The 22,424-nt window shown below is 44.8% G+C and overlaps 1 protein-coding gene across 3 annotated transcripts in view; it reads right to left on the bottom strand.

The window, feature by feature from the left end:
- SLIT3 (slit guidance ligand 3) overlaps positions 1–22,424 on the bottom strand; it is a 636,360-nt gene that overhangs the window by 579,668 nt on the left and 34,268 nt on the right. For all 3 annotated transcript variants that reach the window (XM_017960112.2, XM_017960114.2, XM_017960113.3), the window contains exons 2-3: positions 7,688–7,759; positions 1,005–1,076 (exon numbers count right to left, since the gene is read on the bottom strand). In XM_017960112.2, the coding sequence (XP_017815601.1) occupies positions 1,005–1,076; positions 7,688–7,759 (144 nt within the window). The remainder of the gene's footprint in view (positions 1–1,004; positions 1,077–7,687; positions 7,760–22,424) is intronic.

The raw sequence follows: 22,424 nt of genomic DNA on the forward strand, positions 1-22,424 counted from the left end.
CAAGCATGCCACCTTACCCAAGCCCACCTCTGTAAATCAGATTTGGCAACCAGACAGGTAAACAGAGCACAGTTCTTCTAAGGAAGCCGGCAGAGCTGTGAGCTGTTACAGCTTCATCCTTTTGACTGCAGGAGAAAGAGGCTGAAATGTCAGGGCAACCAAGATTCAGAGAGAACTTTGAAGAGAGCCACCCACCAGCATGACTAAGTGCTCTTGGGGACAATCCCTGCTCAGAGGGCAGAAAGCAAATATCCAGATGTTATGAGCTGCCAGATGTGATTAACAGAGGAAAGGTGAAGTCGCCTACTTAACCATCTGAGCAGCCCTCCTCAAAGTCATCCAAGAGTTTTCTGCAAAAGTATTCATCAACAAAACAAATGGAGGCTCCAACCGTCTTCCATTCCCATCCCTTTTCCTCTCTCCCTCTCATTGAGTCAGAACAGTGGCCTATTTTTAAACCACTGGCAATGCATTCTCTCGTGGAAACGTGGGGGCTTCTTGACACAGGCTGATGCTCACTCACAGGAGATATAAGCGCACTGAAGGCTGCGCCCACTCACCAGTCCTTCCTCTCCCACAAGAGTGGGGCAGAGAACACTCAGGGAGGAGAGGGCCTCAGGAGGGAGCTTCTGCCCGTGCAGAGGAGTAGGGAGTATCTGATGCCGGATTTCATGACAGGGTAACTGCAGGCTTCCCTCCTCCGTGGAAGGGAAGGCTTACACTTGGTTAAAAACCAGCCCCTTATACAGGTACCAAGACAGAACTCAAGCCTGAGAAGAAGGGAAACAAACCCTGGAAGCTGATTCTAGAAACTTTTACAGAAAAGGAGTGTAAGTAGATCTCAGTGTTTCTTTAACATGCATCTAATGTGCCTTAAGTATAATAGCAAACATTTTATTAAAACACTGGAGACCTTTTTAAACAAGGTCATAAGGCCAATTTACAAAGAAAAAAGCACTAAAATTAAATAAACACTTTAAGAAAGGAGGTTGTGCTGTACTTACAGTCGCTCCAGCTGCTTCAGGTCCTGGAAGGCGCCTCTCTCGATGACGCTGACCTGGTTGTCTTCCAGATGCCTACAACCACAGAGACAGCAATGACTAAGGACAAAGCTGGGCTCAAGTACCCTCATACTAGGCTTTGTGCCATGCAGGTATGGTCACTCAGCCCCTCCCATGATCGTCAGGGTCCCTTCAACTGGGATCAGTCTGATGGGACAAGATAACTCATATCCCAGCTTGGTGTCACGGTAACCAGGGTTTCGCCGCCTGCACACTTCTACCTGACAGATTGGTTTCCATGCCTCTATTTTAAGAATGTTCTCAGCAAATGTCCCCCCAAGCACTGCAGGATGTTGCGCAGAAAAGGAAGAGGTAAAAGCTGCTCTTTATAAAAACCACACATAGATTCAGCATCTCTTCCCTGGGAGCTCCCTCCTCCAAGGATTCAAAAATACTTCATTGAAAAGGGCCTTCCCTGCTCACCCTAGTAGAAAGGGTGAGGCTATTGTGAAAAGATTAGCTGTCCCTAAGAAAACCAGCCTGGTCCCAGCAACTCCTCTCACCAAGAGTCCAGCTAATCCCAACCTCATGATGATGGTCCTAAAAGATCAGGCTCCCTCCCTCCAGCCACATGCTTCACTCACCTGCCTAAGTCCTCTAAGCAGGTGATTACAAATCCTAAACACTCTGTGTAAGTGAATTGGGTTCATGCATGCAGTATATCCAAAGAATTCAGCATATAATGAAATGTTTGTTTCCTTAACTTAAAAAAAAAATGGCCACTTAAATGGATGAGCTGAACAGCAGAGAAGAGAAGCAATGAAGCTATGCAGCTTCCATTGGGGGCTGACCTTAGGCTGGGAAATGACAGATTGCACATGGTGGCTGAATGGGACTTAGCGGGGATGCATTGTGATCAGAGAATGTTTCTTTAGAAAGTGGAGTTTAGGAAGGGCCATGGATTCCTCTGGATCACACAGGAGGAGAGGTGCGCACAAGCACCTAAACAAATGGCAGATGGAGAGGAAGAGCAACCCTGGGAAGCTGGGAAGGCTGCATCTTCATATCAAACTGAATGCTCCATGACAGTCTCTCCCTATTAGACGTTTCATAACCTCCTGCACTTCTCAGCCTTAACACTTGGACCCTTGTGTTTAGTTCCCAAGTCTATTTTCCCCACTGTGCCTAAGGAGCAAGAAGATAGACATTCTGCCCATCATCCTACTCCCAGTCCTAACACAGTTGCCTAGCACAGCAGGCACTTCATCAATGCTTACTGAATGAATGAAACCTACAGAAGACTTTGGGCCATGGCACATACTGACTGTATATGTGTCTGGGACAGGTAACTGTATTTTGTTTGGGCTTGATATTTTACATTTTTGTGAATTTGTTGCCAACAGTTGAAAATCAGGATATTTCACATGTATACACACCCATACCCCACAAAAGAAACTCCTTTTGAAAAATCAGCTCTCACATTTCCAAATATCAGTTGACCAGGAGTAGAACGTCAGGTGAGGGTACCCAGCCCCACAGTTTGCCATGTCCTCATCTGCTCTGCTTCTCACATTTCTATTGCTTCTGGCCCCTCACAAGCTCCTCACTTAACAGCTGTAGAAACGATTGAAGGGAGAGGCTAAAAGACTTGCCCGAGGAGAAATTATTTATGCCAATTCCCACAGCCAGGTAGGGTGGGCCTTCTAACTCCCACTCTGGTGAGCGTACCAGATTTAGTTTAGAAGCCCTGTTTTGCTTGCACATTAGCTGATGATATAAGAGTGGGTTAACTAGTCAACCTCTCTGAGATTCAGTTTCCTCATTTGTAAAATAGAGAAAATATAACATTGCAAAAGTTCTTTGAGAACAAAAATGAAATAAGGAAATCATGTAGCCCAGGTTCTGCTATATGATTAGAGGCTTAAGAAACGTTGACCAGGTGCGGTGGCTCACTCCTGTAATCCCAGCACTTTGGGAGGCTGAGGCAGGTGGACCAGGAGGTCAGGAGTTCAAGACCAGCCTGGCCAACATGGCGAAACTCCATCTTTACTAAAAATACAAAAATGAGCTGGGTGTGGTGACACATGCCTGTAATCCCAGCTACTTGGAAGGCTGAGGCAGGAAAATTACTTGAACCCAGGAGGTAGAGGTTGCAGGGAGCCAAGATGGCACCACTGCACTCCAGCCTGGGTGACAAAGCAAGACTCTGTGTCCAAAAAAAAAAAAAGAAAGAAAAAGGCCTGGAGCAGGGGCCCACGCCTGTAATCCCAGCACTTTGGGAGGCTGAGGCAGGCAGATCATGAGGTCAGGAGTTCGAGACCAGCCTGACCAACAAGATGAAACCATCTCTACTAAAAATACAAAAAGTTAGCTGGGCATGGTAGCATGTGCCTGTAATCCCAGCACCTCAGGAGGCTGAGGCAGGAGAATCACTTGAACACAGGAGGCGGAGTTTGCAGTGAGCTAAGATTGCGCCATTGCACTCCAGCCTGGGTGACAGAGCAAGACTCTGTCTCAAAAAAAAAAAAAAAAAAAGTTTTTCCCTTCTCTTGTCTTCCTTTTCCATTCTACCATATGCAAGGAGGGTCTTGGAATGCTAATAGTCTCACACTAGCACATCATGCTAAATAGGGTCCCACTTCAACACTAGTGACTGGGGGTTTCCTGAGCTAAGTTTTTACTATCCATCCACCAATCAAATCAATCACAGACTTTGTAGTCATTATTTCCTTGCTGGATAACAAGGATCAACTCTAGGGTATTGTAAGTACCACATTCCCTCTGAGTTTCTGAGGGAGCCTAACTCACCCCTTCTATAATGAATCTTAGTTCTATGCTAATGAATCTAACACTTCAAGTTTCTTTCAGAGAGGGGAAGAGAAGAGATGCAAGGATATCTATATGAGATACACCGTTTCCACCTTGTGCAGGCCCTGGAAAGCTGACTTACTGGCTTCATCAAGAAGCTGGGTTTTTTTTCCTCCCAAGACAAGGTCTCACTGTCACCCATGCTGGAGTGCAGTGGTGCAAGTTGCTGGGACTATAGGTGCATGCCACCATGCTCAGCTAATTTTTTTTGGTGGGGGGTAGAGATGGAGTTTTACAATGTTGCCCAGCCTGGGGAGCCCTGCCCAGGCTGGTCTCAAACTCCTGAGCTCAAGCAATCCAGCCGCCTCGGTCTTCCAAAGTGCTGGGATTACAGGCATGAGTCACTGCATCTAGCCATCAAGACCATCAAGAAATTTTTTGACTTCTGAATTCCTGTCAGGTTCAGCCAAAGAGAGGCACCAGCAGGAGATCAGAGGGTGGAGGAAGACTGTGGTTGGGGGATTTACTCTTCTCCACCCCTGCCAAGCCACTTCAGGCTGACTGCATCCCTCTACCTAACGCTACAGCTCCCTACTTTTGCCAGGCTCTGATAACCACTTCCTCCCTGTGCTCCTTGAGGCCCAGGGCACACTAGTGGCCCCGTTTTGACTCTGGCCTCAAGGAACTGCACTATCTCCTCTAGGTTTCTCTTCACCTTGCCCACACCTCTAAAGAAGTCTTTACTTCACTCTCCTCATTTGCCCTCTTTTCTGCTGGGACGCTCACTGCCAGGTATCTGTGTCCCTTCCAGATCTACTTCCTAGTTCCACCAGAGTCCAGCCTAGAACCTGGCAATCAGAGGCTCAACAAATCAATATTTGATGAATAAATGGATCAGTGAACGAATGAGTTAAGATCCTCCCATCCAGACTTCTGGGCTGAGATGCAAGCCAGGAGCAAGCACTAAAAGCCATTGATACCTTCCCCACATTTTCAGACAGGGGATCCAGGAAGGGCTGGACATCCAGAAGGGCTGTCCACGGATGGAGTCTGTTCTGAATTAGAACAGAGCCTGTGTTCATTTTCAGCTCTTTTGCAATTTTTTTTATTTTTATTTTTTTTTTAGCTTTAGCACTGGATCAGGATCAGAAATCGCCCCCCTTGTGATGATGGCTGGGGTGGAGTTTAACTTTTTTATTAACCCCGTTTGGGATAAAGCTGGCTCCCACATTGTAAGCATAGCAGAACCCTTAGACTACCAAGAAATGAAACATAATTTATACCATCAGAAGAGACTTTTTCCTACTCCCACCCCATGGGAGAAAAAAAAAAAAAAATGTCCTGGGCAATTCTTCTGTCTTCTCCTTAAATGCTCTTTGTTTGGGGAAAATCGCCCTGGGTTGAGACCGAAGTGCCTCAATCTCCATTTTATCTGCTTTTGCCCATATTAACAGTTTGACATAGAAATGGGTGGCCAATTATTCAAGACTACTGAATCTTTTCTAGCTTCTCTAGAAATTGTAAATAAGAAACAGATATGGGGAATGTGCCAAGGTGTGAAAAAAATCTTTTAAAAAAAGATAGTTGTCTAGGTTACTCAGCTAAAAAGAATAGATTGAGGAAAAATATGGTAAAAATGTCTGGATATTTTATTGGTGTTAGTTAGAAAGCATTTCAGCTATTCCACCAGGCAGATTCTTTCACAGTAATAAAGGGCCACTTGAATGGGATTGTCTTTGAGTTGATAAGGAAGATAATGAAACAGAGTGTATTAATAGTCTACGGGGGGGGGGGGGTGGTTTAGGGGAAGGCTTTTTGGCATTGCTTATCAAAATAAGAGAAATGTACCAATTAACTGAAAAGATAAACCGTAGTCAAAGGAATGTTGCAGACCATCCAGGGGATACTAAAACAATCTTTTGTGATTATTTTAAACTTTCTATTTGCAGAGAGCAGACACGAAAATTGGAGTTTTTATTAGTCTTTCTGATGTAACGCTAAGAAAATCAAAGGGTTGTTTTTGACTTTGTTAGAAAACGAAGCATTAGGTGAAATTTCTGACTTGTAATCTCTCACAGACGCAGGGGAAATAAATTTTTAAAAAAGTGAGAAGGTAAACAAGCGTCTATTTGTTAACCTGGCAAATGACATAGAATCAGTTGTTGTTACCTATACCTCTTCAATAACAATCGCCCTAAAACTGAACCATGAAATTCCCCCACCCTGATCCCAGTCTCGACTCTGATCCACGCACACCTTGTCAGAACTACCAGTCACTTGACAGACACATGGCTGCTGAGGCAAAAGACTTGGCACAGGGTGTGCCTTCCCTTTGAGGTTGGTGAGAGGAGAGTGTTTGAGACCAAAGATGGAGAACATGTCCATGTGGAGAACACCTGCAAGCTGGAGGCCCAGGATTCAGATTCCCCATGTCTCCACACATGTGTACGTAAGAGAAGCTCAGACAAGCCCCCACATTAACAGTGCTGCATTTACAAAATGGGTGGACTATCACTGTCTTAGTTTTCTCAGCTTTCTATAATGCGAATACACAGTGGCACTGCATGGAGGTTAGAAAACAGAGTCCGGGTTCCAATTCCAACTCCTTCAGTCACCTGCTCTGTAGAGTTGGGACCACTTACCCTATCCATGCCTCTGGTTTTCTCTGCTACAATTAGGGGCTCATAATAATGCCCACCTTGTTTGTTACCACTATGTAATACTGTGCTGGGCCCATCAAAGTATCAGGTCCATCATCATTACTAACAACTCAATCAGAAAAGAAAAACAATGTTGTAAAATTAATGCTTCACAAGTAATCCTGAGAATAATCAGAAAATGTTACAACAATGAAGCACTACATGTATAACTACGAGAGCTGAAAATACTTCTAACTACGTATTCCCTATACTGCAAATGAGAAAACTGAGGCCCAAGGAGGAAAAGTAGTCTGCCCAAGGTTTCATGGGTAGCTAATTCTGAATCAGGACCAGAGCCTGGTACTTTCTGAACCAAGTACAACATTCATTCTATTTATTATATAGGGCTATTAGTAAAAAGGAGGTAGCTTCAGGTACCAAGACTTTAGCTGTTACTTCTAGTAACAATTTGCCAGCTAAGATTCCATGGCATACAAATACCAAGGCGGTGGCCAATTGGCCCAGACTGTACGTCTTGCCTGGAGCCATGTTTATGGGTCAAAATTAACCAAGTAAAGAAGGAAAAAAAAAGATCTAAATTGCTTTTTCCTGTACCTCTAAATGTCTTAGACTTTTCGACAGACAAGCACTTCGGAAGTTTCTTATCACTCACAGACTTAAGGATGGATGAAAGTGTTCAATATTCAGCAATGAAACCTAATATTCCTTGCTCCCCCAGTCCATCAATGCCCATCTCAAATTTTGCTACCTGTCTGCACAGCTGTGGGTGTTCAGCAAGGGCGCTGACCCTTACTGATGCTCTCCTCCCCTCCCCTCCATTAAGCTACAAGACAGATAACTTTTGTCCCGATTGTTCTTTTAATGCACAGGCTGGAGAAGAAATTATCATCTCTATGGAAGGGAAGCATGGTTAGTCAACCTGACATCGCTGTCATCCTAGAAGCTGGGCATGCTGATTTATTCGTTCATAGCCTTCCGCTTTCCCTATCACTGGAACTAAGTTCTTCCATCGATCCAGCTCAGCCAGCAGCATCTAGACACGGACTGTGATACCCGTGAGCACGTGGGTACACTAATGAGGGGTTTTCTGCTGCAGAATGGTGAATTCCTGTTGTCCAGGGCTTGGGAGTGTGGTGTCAGGGGCAGTGGAACATTTTTTTTTTTGCAAGGCTGAAGAGCTAAAAATGAAAACGCACCCGAGAGCCATCAACTACTTACAAGACTCGGAGGTTCTTGAGCCCAGCGAAGTCCATCTTGGTGATCCTGGTGATATTATTTCTGTCCAGGTCACTGCAATGGAGAGCAAATTCAGGTCAGATTTTTGTGGGTTACAATCACAGTCTATTTAATCCAGACTGGCTTGGACTGAAGGGACGTTGCTTGTCCAGAAGGCGGCAATTCTGATGATTAACGATATCCCTTGAGCATGCCCGGCTAACCTTAAGGATATTGTATGGAATAAACCATTCATTATGCACATAGCAGACCTCTGTTATGTTTAACTGCCTGCCTTCTGTGGTCCCTTCTTTAGGTAACACATTTTTCTGTTGAAGTTTCCCCTCCCCCAGATCTCAGATCATGTCATACAAATGGGGCTGACCCCTCTTCCCAGCTCTAGGCACTGGCATCTGATCCAGGCCAGGCTGGTAAGTATCTTCAGTCTCCCTGACCACAGCAATTGTTTCAGAAATGCCTAAATGACTCAAAATCCCAATAACTGCTTATCTGCTGGGATTGCTAAGCTGTTCAGGGTAGCCAGAAGCCATCTCGCCACCACAAAAACAGTGAGCAGATGGTGCTGTCCTGTGAATGTCCAGACCCACTCATGCCTGAAGCCAATTACCTCTGTATTTTGAGAGTGTATGACCCATTCTATCCCATCTCTCCTATATTTTGATTTAAACCAGTTTGAGTTGAATTTTCTATCACTTAAAATCAAAAGAATTTGCCTGACTTTGGTATGTAGCTAGAAACTAACAAGACAAAAATTGTCTATTTTCCAGCTACTTTGCAAACTCCCTGAGGGCAAAGGACATATCTCATTTAACTCCATACCAACATAGTAGATAGAGTATGTGCTTGGCACACAGCAGAGGTAACTTCACTCATTTCACATGTTAGGTAAAGACATTTGCATGGATTACTCCTGCCTCAATTTACAGGCTTACGCTCCTGAATACAGCCCCAAAGAGAAGGATTTGCCATAGAAGAGCTGAAGTGGTGGTGGTGATATTTAAGTGAGGGTGGAGGGCAGCACGGATGATGGAAAAACAGTTCAGAAAAACCGAAGTCACGAATGAGCCTGTGAACAACTGCATGAATATTCCGTGTTCACTAAAATAATCTAACAAGACTGAATGCCAAAAAAAGGAACCATGAATAATACGCTACAGTTCTCAATAATAGATGCTGAATAATTGATGTCTACAGATTATGCCCTCTTTAACCCTCACTTTTCAGGGTTTTGGCCCTTGGACTTTCAACAAGGTATCTGTGAATTATCTTTTCTTTCTGAACATTTTTATACTAAGAGCCATTTTTCCAACGATGAATCCCCATCCAAACGTTCATCTCTTCTTCGCTTTTCCTAGTCGCTTCCTAAAGATGCCACCCTGCAATTATGCCTCCTTTATACAGTTGCATAAAATGAACAGGGAAGGAATTTTCAGATTCTAGCACTTTATATATATTAAAAAAATCGAGTTTGAGGAGGGATTACTCTCCTGATATCAGACATAATACTGAAATAAAAATCAAGTGAGTCCTTGAGTAACCTCGCACAGGTACCTCCTCCTTTTCTCCTTGAGTTTTCCAATACCTAAAACAGCATCAGAGTTGTTTCTGAACTAGCTTGTGATGGAGAAAAGCAGCATTTAGACTTCTCTGGCTAATCTGAGTGCTGGTTTAGAAAAAAAAAAAAAAAAAGCATAGCAAGAATTACCCAGGAAAATAAAGGGTTATCCATGCAGGGATGGGAAACCTGCAGACAGAAATCTGTACACACTCCAAAGCATCACACGTGTTCTTCTTACCTCCCATCTGAATTCAGATGGATGTTTGGGGACCTTGACAACTGTGAATATGACAATGCAACTGAGGGTTTAATTACCAGGACACAGCGTGGTATCTCAGCAGCTTGTGCCAGCATCTGCAGCACCAATATTTTCAATGAATATTTATTATGTCAAAGCACACTGAGTGCACTGCTGAAATGCTGAGGATGTGGCGGGGGGCAGAGGGTGTGCTGTGGGACCGTCTCTGGCACAGTGTTCGTGTTTGGGAGCTGAGCTTCAGAGGCAGGCAGTCCTGAGCTTGAATCCCTGTCCTGCCACTTACTGAGTGATCTAATGGCAGTGCACTTCATCTCTGAGGTGCAGTTTCTCCATTTACAAATGAGGCCGACAATCTTGACCTCAGGAGCTTTGATGAGGGTTAAATGAGATGATGTACACACAGCACTTATCTAGCACTTGTTAAGCGCTCAATCACGGCAGCTATTACTGTAATTAGTTGAAGTGCATCTCTCGCATCTCAACTCTGAAATTTCAGTTCACCAACAGAAGCTGACAGCCCCGTACCCCAAACTTTGTGCCTACAGATGAACACTGGGGTCCCCAAGACACTCCTCGTTGGTGTGCTCTCTTCCTACACGTAAAAAGAGGGGTCTATTTTGTGGCTGAAAAATAGAATAATGGGGCCAAGAGTGCCCCCGCAGCCCACTGCCTGTCCTTTGCAGCATTTCTGTGACCCCTCTTTCCATGGTATCTGAGTGCAAGTGACACAGGGACTACGGAGGAGGAAAGGGCTCTCCCCTCCCACTGAGCTGTGCTGCCTGCCTCTGCCCACCTCCCGAACACACATACTCCCAGAAAGGCCAGGGAGCACGTGGACTTTGAGGTGAGATACCTCTAGCCCCCAGCTCCACACAGTCGGGTCTGGGTGAGTTTGAGTAACTTACTTTCCTTCTCCAGGCCTGTATGCTCTGCAGGAGCTTTGTCTCCTACTTGCAGGCCACGGGATGATGAGAAACACAAAGCTGGGGCTTCAACACACGTGGTTAGAAATGGGAATGGATTACACTCACCCTGAGGAGAGGCTGCCTGTCCCAAGGCCAGCCCCCACTGTCCCTGCCCAGGCTCCTCCAGACCTTTATGACCTTCAGCTCTGGCCTCAAGGGAGTCAGTGTATGTCAGCCTGGGATGGGTTCTGAACTGTCAGCAGGAGGGGTGATCCTGGATGGGGGCCAAGGACAGTGTCCAGATGTGGATGTGGGAAGTGTGGTGGTCTCCAAACATGTCTGTCATTTTTTTTTTTTTTTTTGATACACTTGCTATCAAGAGGTGATATCTACGCCAATTTCCCTTGAACTTCAGCAGGCTTTGAGACTGCTGGACAAACAAGACTGTGGCAGAAGTGATGCTGCAGAGCTTCTGAGGCTACCTAGAAGAGGCAATAGGGAAGGGGCTCGCTCTCTCGCTCCCCTCACTTGCACTGCAGCCTTGAGCTGCCATATGAGAAAAGCAGATGATCTGAAGCCTCCATGCTGGTGAAACCACATGGAGGAGGAGGAGGAGGAGGAGGAGGAGGGAGAGATGCTAGGCTTGGCTTGAGTCTTTCCAGCCCAGAGGTCAGGCACATTAAGTGCAGATTCCTTTGGGACTCAGCCTCAGCCACCATCTGGTTGCAACTTATGAGAAACTCTAAGCCAGAATCACCCAACTGAATGAACCACTCTTGAAATCCTGACCCACAGAAGCTGTAAGAGGTAACAGTCATGTACCATATAGCAATGTTTCAGTCAATGAGGACGGCATACCCGATGGGGGGGTCTCATAAGATAATGGAGCTGAAAAATTCCTAGTGACATCGTAACGCGACGTATCACTCACATGTTTACGTGATGCTGGTGAAAAGTCTACCACGCTGCCAGTTGTATGAAAGTACAGCACATGCAATTATGTACAGTACATAATACTTGATAATAAGTGACTGGGTTACCGGTATTTACTATGCCGTACTTTTATCACTATTTTAGAGCATACTCCTTCTACTTATTTTAAAAAAATAGTTAACGGTAAAACAGCTTCAGGTAGGTCCTTGAGGAGGTATTCCAGAGGAAGGCATTGTTATCATAAGAGATGACAGCTCCATGTGTGTTACTGCCCTTGAAGACTTTCCAGTGGGACAAGATGTGGAGGCCGAAGACAGCGAGGTGGATGATCCTGACCCTGTGTAGACCTAGGCTAATGTGTGTACACAAGTGTCTTAGTTCTTAATAAAAAAGTTTAAAAAGTAAAAAAAATTGTAGGCCGGGTGCGATGGCTCAAGCCTGTAATCCCAGCACTTTGGGAGGCCGAGATGGGCGGATCACGAGGTCAGGAGATCGAGACCATCCTGGATAACACAGTGAAACCCCGTCTCTACTAAAAATACAAAAAACTAGCCGGGCGTGGTGGCGGGCGCCTGTAGTCCCAGCTACTCGGGAGGCTGAGGCAGGAGAATGGCGTAAACCCGGGAGGCAGAGCTTGCAGTGAGCCGAGATTCGGCCACTGCATTCCAGCCTGGGTGACAGAGCAAGACTCCATCTCAAAAAAAAAGAAAAAAAAAAAAATTGTAAAAGTAGAAAAATGTTGATAGAATAAGGATACGAGGGAAGAAAATATTTTTGTATAGCTATACAGTTTGTGTTTTAAGCTAAGTGTTATTATGAAAGAATAAAAACGAAAAAATTAAAAGTTTATAAAGTTAAAAAGTTATATAGTAAGCTAAGGTTAATTTACCATTGAAGAATTTAAAAAATATTTAGCATAGGCTAAGTGTACAGTGTTTGTCAAGTCAACAGTAGTGAATAGTAATGTCCTAGGCCTTCATATTCACTCACCACTCACTCACTGACTCTCCTGGAGCAACTTCCAGTCCTGCAAGCTCCACTCATGGTAAGTACCTATTTAGGTATACTATTTTTTATCTTTTATACTGTATTTTTTATCTTTTATACTGTATTTTTTATCTTTTATACTGTATTTTTTATCTTTTATACTGAATTCTCATCACTGTTACAGGGGTGAAAGTACTATATGCTGCCTTCAGGCCTGAGGAATAAAACCTCCTGCCCCTTCCTTCACACTCTCTTCTCTCATCTTGGGTGGGATTCAGTAGATACACTGGAGGACCCCAGGGATGGGAAATTGAAAGTCCCTGAATGACTGCATGAAACAGAGGCCTCTCCTCCTTTGGTTCCCCCACTGCCCACACCTCCCCCTCCGCCCGCGCACAATCATTTACACACATTAAACTCAGACCTATTCAAGAAATAACTCCTAAACCACTGAAATTTGAAACTATTTGTTATGGCAGTCTACAGTGGCAAATAAAGTATCTTTGATACAATAGCTTTCTATGCTTTTTTTTTTTTTTTTTTTTTTTTTGAGATGAAGTCTCACTCTGTCACCCGGGCTGGAGTGTGGTGGCATGATCTTGGCTCACTGCAACCTCTGCCTCCTGGGTTTAAGCGATTCTTCTCCTGCCTCAGCCTCCCAAGTAACTGTGATTACAGGTAACTGCCACCACGCCTGGTTATTTTTTTTTTTTCTTGCATTTTTAGTAGAGATGGGGTTTCTTCATGTTGGCCAGGCTGGTCTCAAACTCCTGACTTGAAGTGATCTGCCCACCTTGGCCTCCCAAAGTGCTAAGATTACAGGCATGAGCCACCACGCCCAGCCTTCCATGCCTTCTTCTTCTCTTTGCAACAGTTCTGAAAGGTAGGTATTATCTTACTTCAACAGATTAAAATGCTGTAGATCAGCCTTAATAAAAGCTGGTATTTGTTGGACCCATACTATGCACGAGGTACTGTGCTGAGGACTTTGTGTTCGTTTATCTAATCCAGACAGCAACCATATACGGTAGGTACTATTATCTCATTTTTCACATGAGGAGGCTGAAATTTAGTTTCCCCCATCCCCACCCTAAGCTTAGAAGATTTTTACCAATAAAGAAATTTAACATGAGTTCACATACCAGGGAAGTAGGTAATGCCAAGGTTTGAACCGGGGCTCTCTGAATGCAAAGGCCATGGTTTCACTTATCACATCCTACTGCTCATCTACCATTAGAGCATTTTTTATACTGTATCAGGTTATCCACTGAATTTTTTAAAAGAATACATAAATAAATGCACAAACATAATAGAATTTCCCGCTCCTGTGCTTTGGAGAAAAACAAAGACATACCCACATAGCTTTGCTTCCCTCACTCCAGCCAAGACAGCACATTTGCTACCCTGTCTCCCAGTGAAGTCCTGGCCAGGGGAAGTGACGGAGCCCCTCTGCAAGCTCAAGGAGGAAGAGCTTTCTTGCTGTGTTTGCCCCTATCTGGTTTTGGTCATGTTAGTCAGCATCTGCCATGTTGCCTCTATAAACAGGCCTCACCATGGTAATTTGGATTGTTTTTCCCCATCCCAATCAGTGAATCATAAACCAATGCTGAGACTTGGAGCTTTGTGGTATTTTCACATCTGTTTGACACCTTGGGTGGGGTAGGGAGAAAGAAGAATTCAGAACAACACTGGAAAAAATGAAACAAAAATGACATTTTCTAGGTCAGGCTACTGGCCTTATCTTGGCACATGTGTATCCATACCCTTCTTTTTATTCATTCTGTGGCATTCCTGCAAAATTTTCTTCTGGCTGTGGCACATCTGGGAAGAGCAAGGAGTGAAAAAACAGCCCTCAGCAAAAGCATAGTGTGGCGAAAAGGGCTAGGATGGGTAGGAGGCTGAACTACATGACCTATGGAGTCCTGTCAATAACTCTGTAACTGTCATCTTTTGGGAGCCCAGAGCCAAATGAATTTTTAGAAAATGAAATATAGCTTGGTCCTTGTTCTCAAGGAGCCTGGAGTCTAGTTGAGGAGATGTGCTAAATTCAAACGGTGTGAATTTGAATCTCAACCTTTTTACTCCTTAGCCATGTGGCTTGGAGAAAGGCACTTAACTTTATGGAACTCCAGTTGTTGCTGTGACTTTTGTAAAACATGACCCAAGATACCACCTCTGTCAGATTACCAAGAGGCTCAATGGAGAAAGGTTTTTGTTTTTTGTTTTTTGTTTTTTGACAGAGTCTTGCTCTGTTGCTCAGGCTGGAGTGCAGTGGCGCAGTCTCAGCTCACTGCAACCTCTGCCTCCTGGGTTCAAGCGATTCTCCTGCCTCAGCCTCCTGAGTAGCTGGGATTACAGGCACCATGACCACATCTGGCTAATTTTCATATTTTTAGCAGAGACGGGGTTTTGCCACGTTGTCCAGGCTGGTCTCAAACTCCTGACCTCAGGTGATCCATCCGCCTCAGCCTCCCAAAGTGCTAGGATTACAAGCATGAGCCACGGTACCCGGCCAAGGAAGTACTTTCTAAACAGCATTCAGAGTGGTTAATTTTTCACCCACGGGCTACAACTGGTAGGGAGAGGATGCAATGGTGTAGCTTGGGATAGACTTTTAAAAAGATGTTCATCTGTAATGGTGAGATCTGTGATGGTTAGGGAGCACACCATTGCTCAGACCAGACTTTTAAGACTACCTGTCCCCTGTACACTGAGTGTTTACAATACTGCCTTTGGGGTTTCAGGAAAGAAGATCGGGTCTCAACATGAAGTAAACCTGTAGGGGCTACCACACAATGCAGTCATTCCTTATTACAAGGAATTGCAGGCAAAGTTAACTCAGGTTGGGCATGATGTCTAGGAGATCCTTGTGATGGGTAGGAGGCTGAACTACATGACCTATGGAGTCCTGTCAATAACTCTGTAACTGTCATCTTTTGGGAGCCCAGAGCCAAATGAATTTTTAGAAAATGAAATATAGCTTGGTCCTTGTTCTCAAGGAGCCTGGAGTCTAGTTGAGGAGATGTGCTAAGATTCAGGAGATTCTTAGAGAACAAGGCAAGAAGTTACAAAATGAAACGTTAAGGGATGTGGTCTAAACACCAAGGGGAGTAGGCAAGCAGGAAGTCAGAAAGAAGACCTCCTGCTCCTGAATAAGCCTTTCAATGTGTGACGACACCACATTCAAGATCCCACAGCATAGCTATCTCAATGGATTTTTCAGTTACAGATTGCAGTCCTTGCTCTACTCTTTCCCCTCCTTCTCACAACTGCACTTTAGTCTTAAAAAAAAACAACAAACAAACAAAAAACCAACTTGAAAAAAATTCCATAGTGTTATTTGAGGACTCCTACTCAGGAAAGGGGTACGAGGAGCCAGAATTAAGAGGCCCCCATAGCACTTCCTGACCCTTCATTTACCACCAGCAAAGAAGAGGTTCCAACCAAATCAGAACAAGTTGGCAAGGAAGCAGTGGCCTCAGTTTCAGTTATGCACTCACTACGCTTTCCACCTGAATGGACCACATCACAGAAAGGGCAAGGTTCTGTGCTTCTTTGCTTCCCTGTGAGCTAAGCAGGGGATGGGGGAAGGATCAGACCAAGGACAGGGTATTTATCCTCCCTGAGAGCTCACCCAGGTTAGCTAGTTTTGCCACCAAAGGTTACAGTTGCACTTTATGAATGTCCATTCATTGGTTCCAGGACACTTTTCTTCCTCCTATTTCTTCTGGCTTAGAGGTGATACTTGCTCCATTGCTTCTATGGTCTTGGGTTCTATAGCATCTATCTGAAACATATCCACACCTCTGAAATGATCCCTGTGTAAATAAATCAACTCTCCTGGAATATTCCTAATTTGAATTTTCTACCTGTTCTCTATTTCTTACTGATATACCATTCATTCATTCAACAAGTCTTCACCATTAAGTTTCAGAAATTGTGCTAAATGCTGGTATATATCTATAAACAATAGTGGCATAGTCTCTGCCTATAAGAAACTCAGAGTTGAGAGAGGAAGAAATAAAGGAGCAATTACCATCGACTATGATAAACACTCTATACCACAGGTTGGCAACCTTTTTCTTTAAAGGCTAGATAGTAAATAATTTGGCTTCCGCCAGTCATGTTTTCTATCACAACTATTCAACTCAGCTTTGTAGTGTGAGAGTAGCCTTAGATAATATATAAATAAATGAGTATGGCTGTGTGCCAATAAAACTTTATTTACAAAGACAGACCGAAGGCTGGATTTGGCCCAGGGGCTGTTGTTTATAGACTCCTGCTGTATACTATGCCAGAGGCATAAACAAAAGCTTACAGAAGAGTATGGAGGAAGGAGTATGGAGTAATTGGGGTGTAGGGTCAGGGGAGGCATCCAGGAAAAGGTGACATTTTAATTGAGACCTCAAGAAAGAGCTGGCTATATTCAGGTTGGCATGGGAATATTTAAGAGAGAAAAAGAATTTTAGGTTTTTTTTTAAAAAAAGCATGTATAAAAGCCTAGAGGCATTGCCTCAGGATAACTGCCAGCAGATTTATTTGGCTGTTATAGCATGTTTCAAGAGAAACACAGGTTTTTCCTTCCTTTTTTCCTTCCTTTTTTCCTTCCTTTTTTCCTTCCTTCCTTCCTTCCTTCCTTCCTTTTCTTTCCCTATTTCCTTCTTTTCTTTCCTTCCCTCCCCCTCTCTCCTTTCCTTAATTCCTTCCTTCCTTCCCTCCCCATCTCCTTTCCCTTTTTTTAAAAATCCCTCCCTCCTTTCTTTGCTTCTTTTCTTCCTACAACAAACCTTTATTAAACACCTACTCCAGACCTGGCACTATGCTGATGGCTAAGGATAGATGGTAAAACAATAGCAAAGAAGTTCCTTTTAAAGAACTTTTATTTCTTTGCTGAATGTGGCAGACAGATTCTAAGGTGGTCCCCAGTATCACCACCTTCCCCTCTGCTTGAGTGGGCAGAACCTAGAGACCTGCTTCTAACCCAAGGAACACAAAAAAGGTGGTCAGATGTCACCTTTGTGACATGTTACATGGGACCACAATGCCCGTCTTGCTATAGGACTCTTTCTCTTGCTGGCTGTGATGAAGCAGGTGGCCATGTTTGGGAGGCCCACATGCCAAGGAACTGGAGGCAGCCTCTACCCACAACCAACCAAGAATTCAAGACAACCAGCAGGAACCTGAAGCCCTCTAATAGACTGCGAGGAACTGAATTCTCCCAATAACCTTGAAAGCTTGGAAACAGGTCCTTTTTCAGTCGAGCCTTGAGATTAGACCACAACCTCAACCAAACCCTTGTGTACAGCCTTATGAGACCCTGAAGCAGAGGGCCCACACAAATGGAAGGTGCTGAATGTGTGTTGTTTTAAGCCACCAAGTTTGCTACAAGATCATTATACAACAATAAAAACACGGGGAAGATAGGCCACCACAAATAAACAAGGAGACTACAGATTGCAATATGGGCATAGCTAGGAAACAGTACAGAGTGAGGTGAAGAGAATAAAGATGTGGTGAGAGGCAGTGAAGGCACTGCCCTCCCTGGGGTGTCCAGGAAGAACCTCTCTTACAGAGTGAGATTTGGTCTGAGACTAGAAGGAAAAGAAGGATCCAGCTGAAGGGCAGGCTGAAGGGAGATGTTTCCAGGTGGAAGAACAGAAACAAAAAGGCCCTAAAAGAAGAAAGCAACAAAAAGGTACAGGTGATGGCAGCAGAGTGACACCAAATGGGATCACAGAGGCAGGTGGTGTCCAGACTGCAAGGCATCTATGGGGCTGACAACATGCTTGGGGACTGGAACCATAAAAGGGGCCGAGCAGTGAAACCACCGATTTAACAGCCCTCAGCCTCATTCCCCTGCCATCAATCCTGCCAGAAATTTCCCCCAAATGTCAATTTCATTCCACAGCTCAATAAGAAGGGGGTTCTCATTACTGCCCTCAGCTTGCCTCATTTAATTCTTCCTTCTTTATAGCCACAGACATGTATTGAGCACCTATCAGATCCAGGAACTGTGCTAGGCACTTCATTGGCACATATATGTTCCTGCTGTATGCTGGCCTCAGAAGCCCTCAAAGTCCTGCATCCATTTAAATCCTACTGCTCTGTTATGGGCTGAATTGTGTGCCCCAAAAGATATATTGAAGTCCTAACCCCAGCTACCTGTGAGTGTGATCTTATTTGAAAGTAGGGTCTTTGCAGATGTAATCAGGTTAAAATGAGGTCATTAGGGTGGGCCCTAATCCAATAGGACTGGTGTCCTTATTAGAAGAGGAGACAGGGCTGAGCACAGTGGCTCACACCTATAATCCCAGCACTTTGGAAGGATGAGGCAGAAGGATTACTTGAGGCCAGAAGGGAATTAGAGACCAGCCTGGGCAACACAGCAAGATCCTATTTCTATAAAAGAGAAAACTAGCCAGGCATGGTGGTACTTGCCTATAGTCTCAGATACTCAGGAGGCTGAGGTGGCAGGATTGCTTAAGCCCAGGGGGACTGAGGCTGCAGTAGCTATGACTGCACCACTCCAGCCAGAGTGACAGAACAAGACCCTGTCTCTACAAAAAACATCAAAATCATAAAAAGACAATGAGACAGACATGCAGGGATAGCGTCATGTGACAACAGAGCCAGAGACTGGAGTGAAGCAGTTACAAACCAAGGAACGCCAAGGGCTGCTGGCAAACCCAGGAGCCAGGAAGGAGCAAGGTCCTCCCCTGCAGATTTCAGAAGGAGCCTGGCTCTGATGACACCTCGATTTCAGATTGCCAGGTTCCAGAAGTCTGAAAGGATAGATTGTTGTTGTAAGGCGTCAGTTTGTGGTACGTTGTTATGGCAGCCCTAGGACACAGATACACCCAATGTTCAGGCTTTGTCGGGCCCCACACGCCCCCTGCAGCCTCCCCCAGCTGTTCCATCTCATGCTGGCTTCTCCCTTCCCTGAACTTCTGAACTTCTGGATCATTCAGCCTCTCTCTGCACAACTCATTTCGGTCTTTCATCACGTTTCCTTGCACCTCTTGTGCTGCTGCCTGTTTGCTGTGTGTTTGCCTTGTCTCCCAAAGGACCTTGAAGAGGATACTCCTCAGCTTCCTCCAGACACCTTGGATGAAGCAAGGCCTCGTGGAGACACTCAGAAAAGTGTACACTAGGTTTCTCAGGATGGAGAAACGGTTTGTTTTTTTTTTAAACATTTTACATTTTGCTTATCAGTATTATCATTGTTTTCTGGAGTAAACATGTATCATTCAATGCACCGCCTACCTTCCAAAAAAAGCACTGAAGAAAGGAGTCCAGTTAACCTAAGACTCTCCCCATAGATAAAGTGGCCATGCAGTTTAAGCCATTCGAGACTCTGGAATTTTAGCCATTTGGCCAAAGGAAGATGCTTTTTGGTTTCTGGGGGGTTGTTTTTTTAGACGGAGTCTCGCTCTGTCTCCCAGTCTGGAGTGTAGGGGTGCAACCTCGGCTCACTGCAATCTCCACCTCCCAGGTTCAAGGGATTCTCCTGCCTCAGCCTCCTGAGTAGCTGGGATTACAGGCACGTGCCACCATGCCTGGCTAATTTTAGTAGAGATGGGGTTTCACCATGTTGGCCAGGCTGGTCTCAAACTCCTGACCTCAAGTGATCCACCCACCTCAGCCTCTCAAAGTGCTGGGATTACAGGCATGAGCCACCGTGCCTGGCTGGAAGATGCTGTTTGGTGAGCCCAAGGGTAGATCTTCGAAACTGCTCACATCAGGCTGTCCTAATGGGTGTCTTCTTCTGTCTCCTCTCCCCAGTCCAAAGGACCTAATGCCACCCACCCAGCTACCCTGATGAAAGAGAGAAACAGCATGTGTTCGAAAACCATCAAATCACCTTCCAACCAGGTCAAGGACAGCAGTGTTTCCCTTCGGATCACCCTCCTACGGCTCCCATCTCATGCTTTACCTCTCCAGACTCACACCACAGGAGGCATTATTAACTATTCTGATTTTTTGCACTTCGTTCTCATCTGTTACATAACCACATGCAAGTTTAAAAACATACACGCATTTGGGAAAGAAATGAGCTGAATTTGATTTTAAAAACTGGCTTCACACTACCTCAGTTGTTTGGGAACTAAGCCTCTCTGGGCTAAATTTTTGGCTTGGCAACACTCTCGCATATATAATTTTACACCTGCAAAAGCTTGCAGCCAACCCTGTGCAGACAGCTACCTGCAGGGAGAAGAACGGGCCAAACAGAGGGGCAACCCGGGTGGTTGGATATGGTCATGGTGAGGGCATGTAAAGAGAAGGAGTGGGCGTGGGGTCGCTATTCTTTCATCCCTTGCAGCAGGAGAAGCAGGAGGACTCCCTGCCCCTGTTTTGCTCAGTTCAGCTCCATGCTCCAGGAAAAAAAAAAAAAAAAGCAAAAAAAAAAAAAGCACACAACTACTCTTTGCTGGGAACAGAAGAAATGAACTTGCAAACCGGTAGCCCACCGGCGAGTTCTGGCCTGCAGACCTGCGTAGTCTGGTTCTCACTGTGATTTTCACATATGCAAATTAATTGCCAATTTGGGAGCATTCAAATAAAAATCTGCAATTCTGGCTTGTCTCCAAAAGTCAGCCCATCAAATAACCATGGAGTTTTTGTGGCTACCATAGGCTGGTAGGAAGAGGCAATTACCCACTTTGCATAAGGTACATGCCTGCAATTCACCAGTCCACCTGATCTGATTCCCTCACTCAAGTTACCTGCTTAGTCTTTTTCGGCAACAGAGTTTGAGATCCCTGCTGCCAAACATAACACTTAAGACGGCAGGCCCTAGAATCAGATAGCCTGGGCTCAAATCTTAGCAAATAGATTCTAGGCAGGCTACTTAACTCATCCCTAAGCTTCTGTTTCTCCATCTTAAATGACCATAATCACAGTACCTACCTCCTAGGATACTGCAAGGATTAAATGAGATGATATGTATAAAGTGATTCTAGCCCAGGGTTGGTCATGCAGTAAGTACTCAAGAAGTAACCGTCAACTGGCTGATTATTATTCAGACAAAATGTGAGCACAAGTAAGATGATGATGTTGGCAGGACCTCAGTGCTTCTAACACAAAGGTGTACCTGGTCTAACCCACAGCCCCACCCCAAATCTCCTTCATCCACTTCAGGCACATCAAAGCATCTGCAGAGACAGTGCTCCCCTTCCCAGCCCTCACACTCAAATAAAATATCCTTCCTAAATTCTTCCCGTGATGACTTAAGGCAACGTATTCTTTTCTCAGCACTAACCTCCAGGTGGGGTAGTCCAAAAGTTTCACCTTTTATGTCCCTTATTATCATGCCCAGAAATCTCAAACTCTTCCAAACTCCTTGCAAGGCCTGTTCTCAAAACACTTCCCTGCACTGCATAGGAGAGCATGTGATAAAATGGCTCCTCCAATCACCGGGAGGCAGGAAACAAATCCTAGAAGAGACTAGGGCCAACCTTTGGAAATGTGGCAAGAAGTGTAGGGAATACAGTATGGCAAGGATAGTGCTCTGTGTTCACCAAACTGTTCCATTCTCCTCCTAGGCAAACAGCAAGATTAAATTTCCTGTGCCCTTTGCATCTAAGTGGGACCATGTGACTGAGTTCTGAAGAAAACGGATGTGGGTGGAAATAATATGTGCCATTTCTAGGCAAGGCTATAAAACATCTTGCAAGCATGACGTTCTCTTTCCCTTTCTTGTCTTCATGGCATGTAGAGATCATGTGTCATAAAGGGAGGGGTCCCCCAAAGGAAAGCAGCCTGGGTTCCTAAGTGACAATATGGATCATAAGCCACCTACCACCACCCAGAGCAGCTCTACTGGACTGTGATATGAGGAAGAGGAAGCAATACAGCGTTATAGTGTTTTGTTACTGATACATCTGGGCTTATTTGTTGCTGCAGCTTAGCCTTGTCTATGCTAACTGATACACCTATCAATATGGCATAGTAGGAAAGAATGGCCCAAGTTAAGCATCCATGATCTTTATCCATGCTAATCCACAACATGACTTTGTAAAATTTTCCTTCCTCATCTTTACAAGGAGGAAAAACTGACTGATCCCCTAAGGTCACAAT

Source organism: Papio anubis, chromosome 5, assembly GCF_008728515.1.
Source record: "Papio anubis isolate 15944 chromosome 5, Panubis1.0, whole genome shotgun sequence".
NCBI lineage: Eukaryota > Metazoa > Chordata > Mammalia > Primates > Cercopithecidae > Papio > Papio anubis.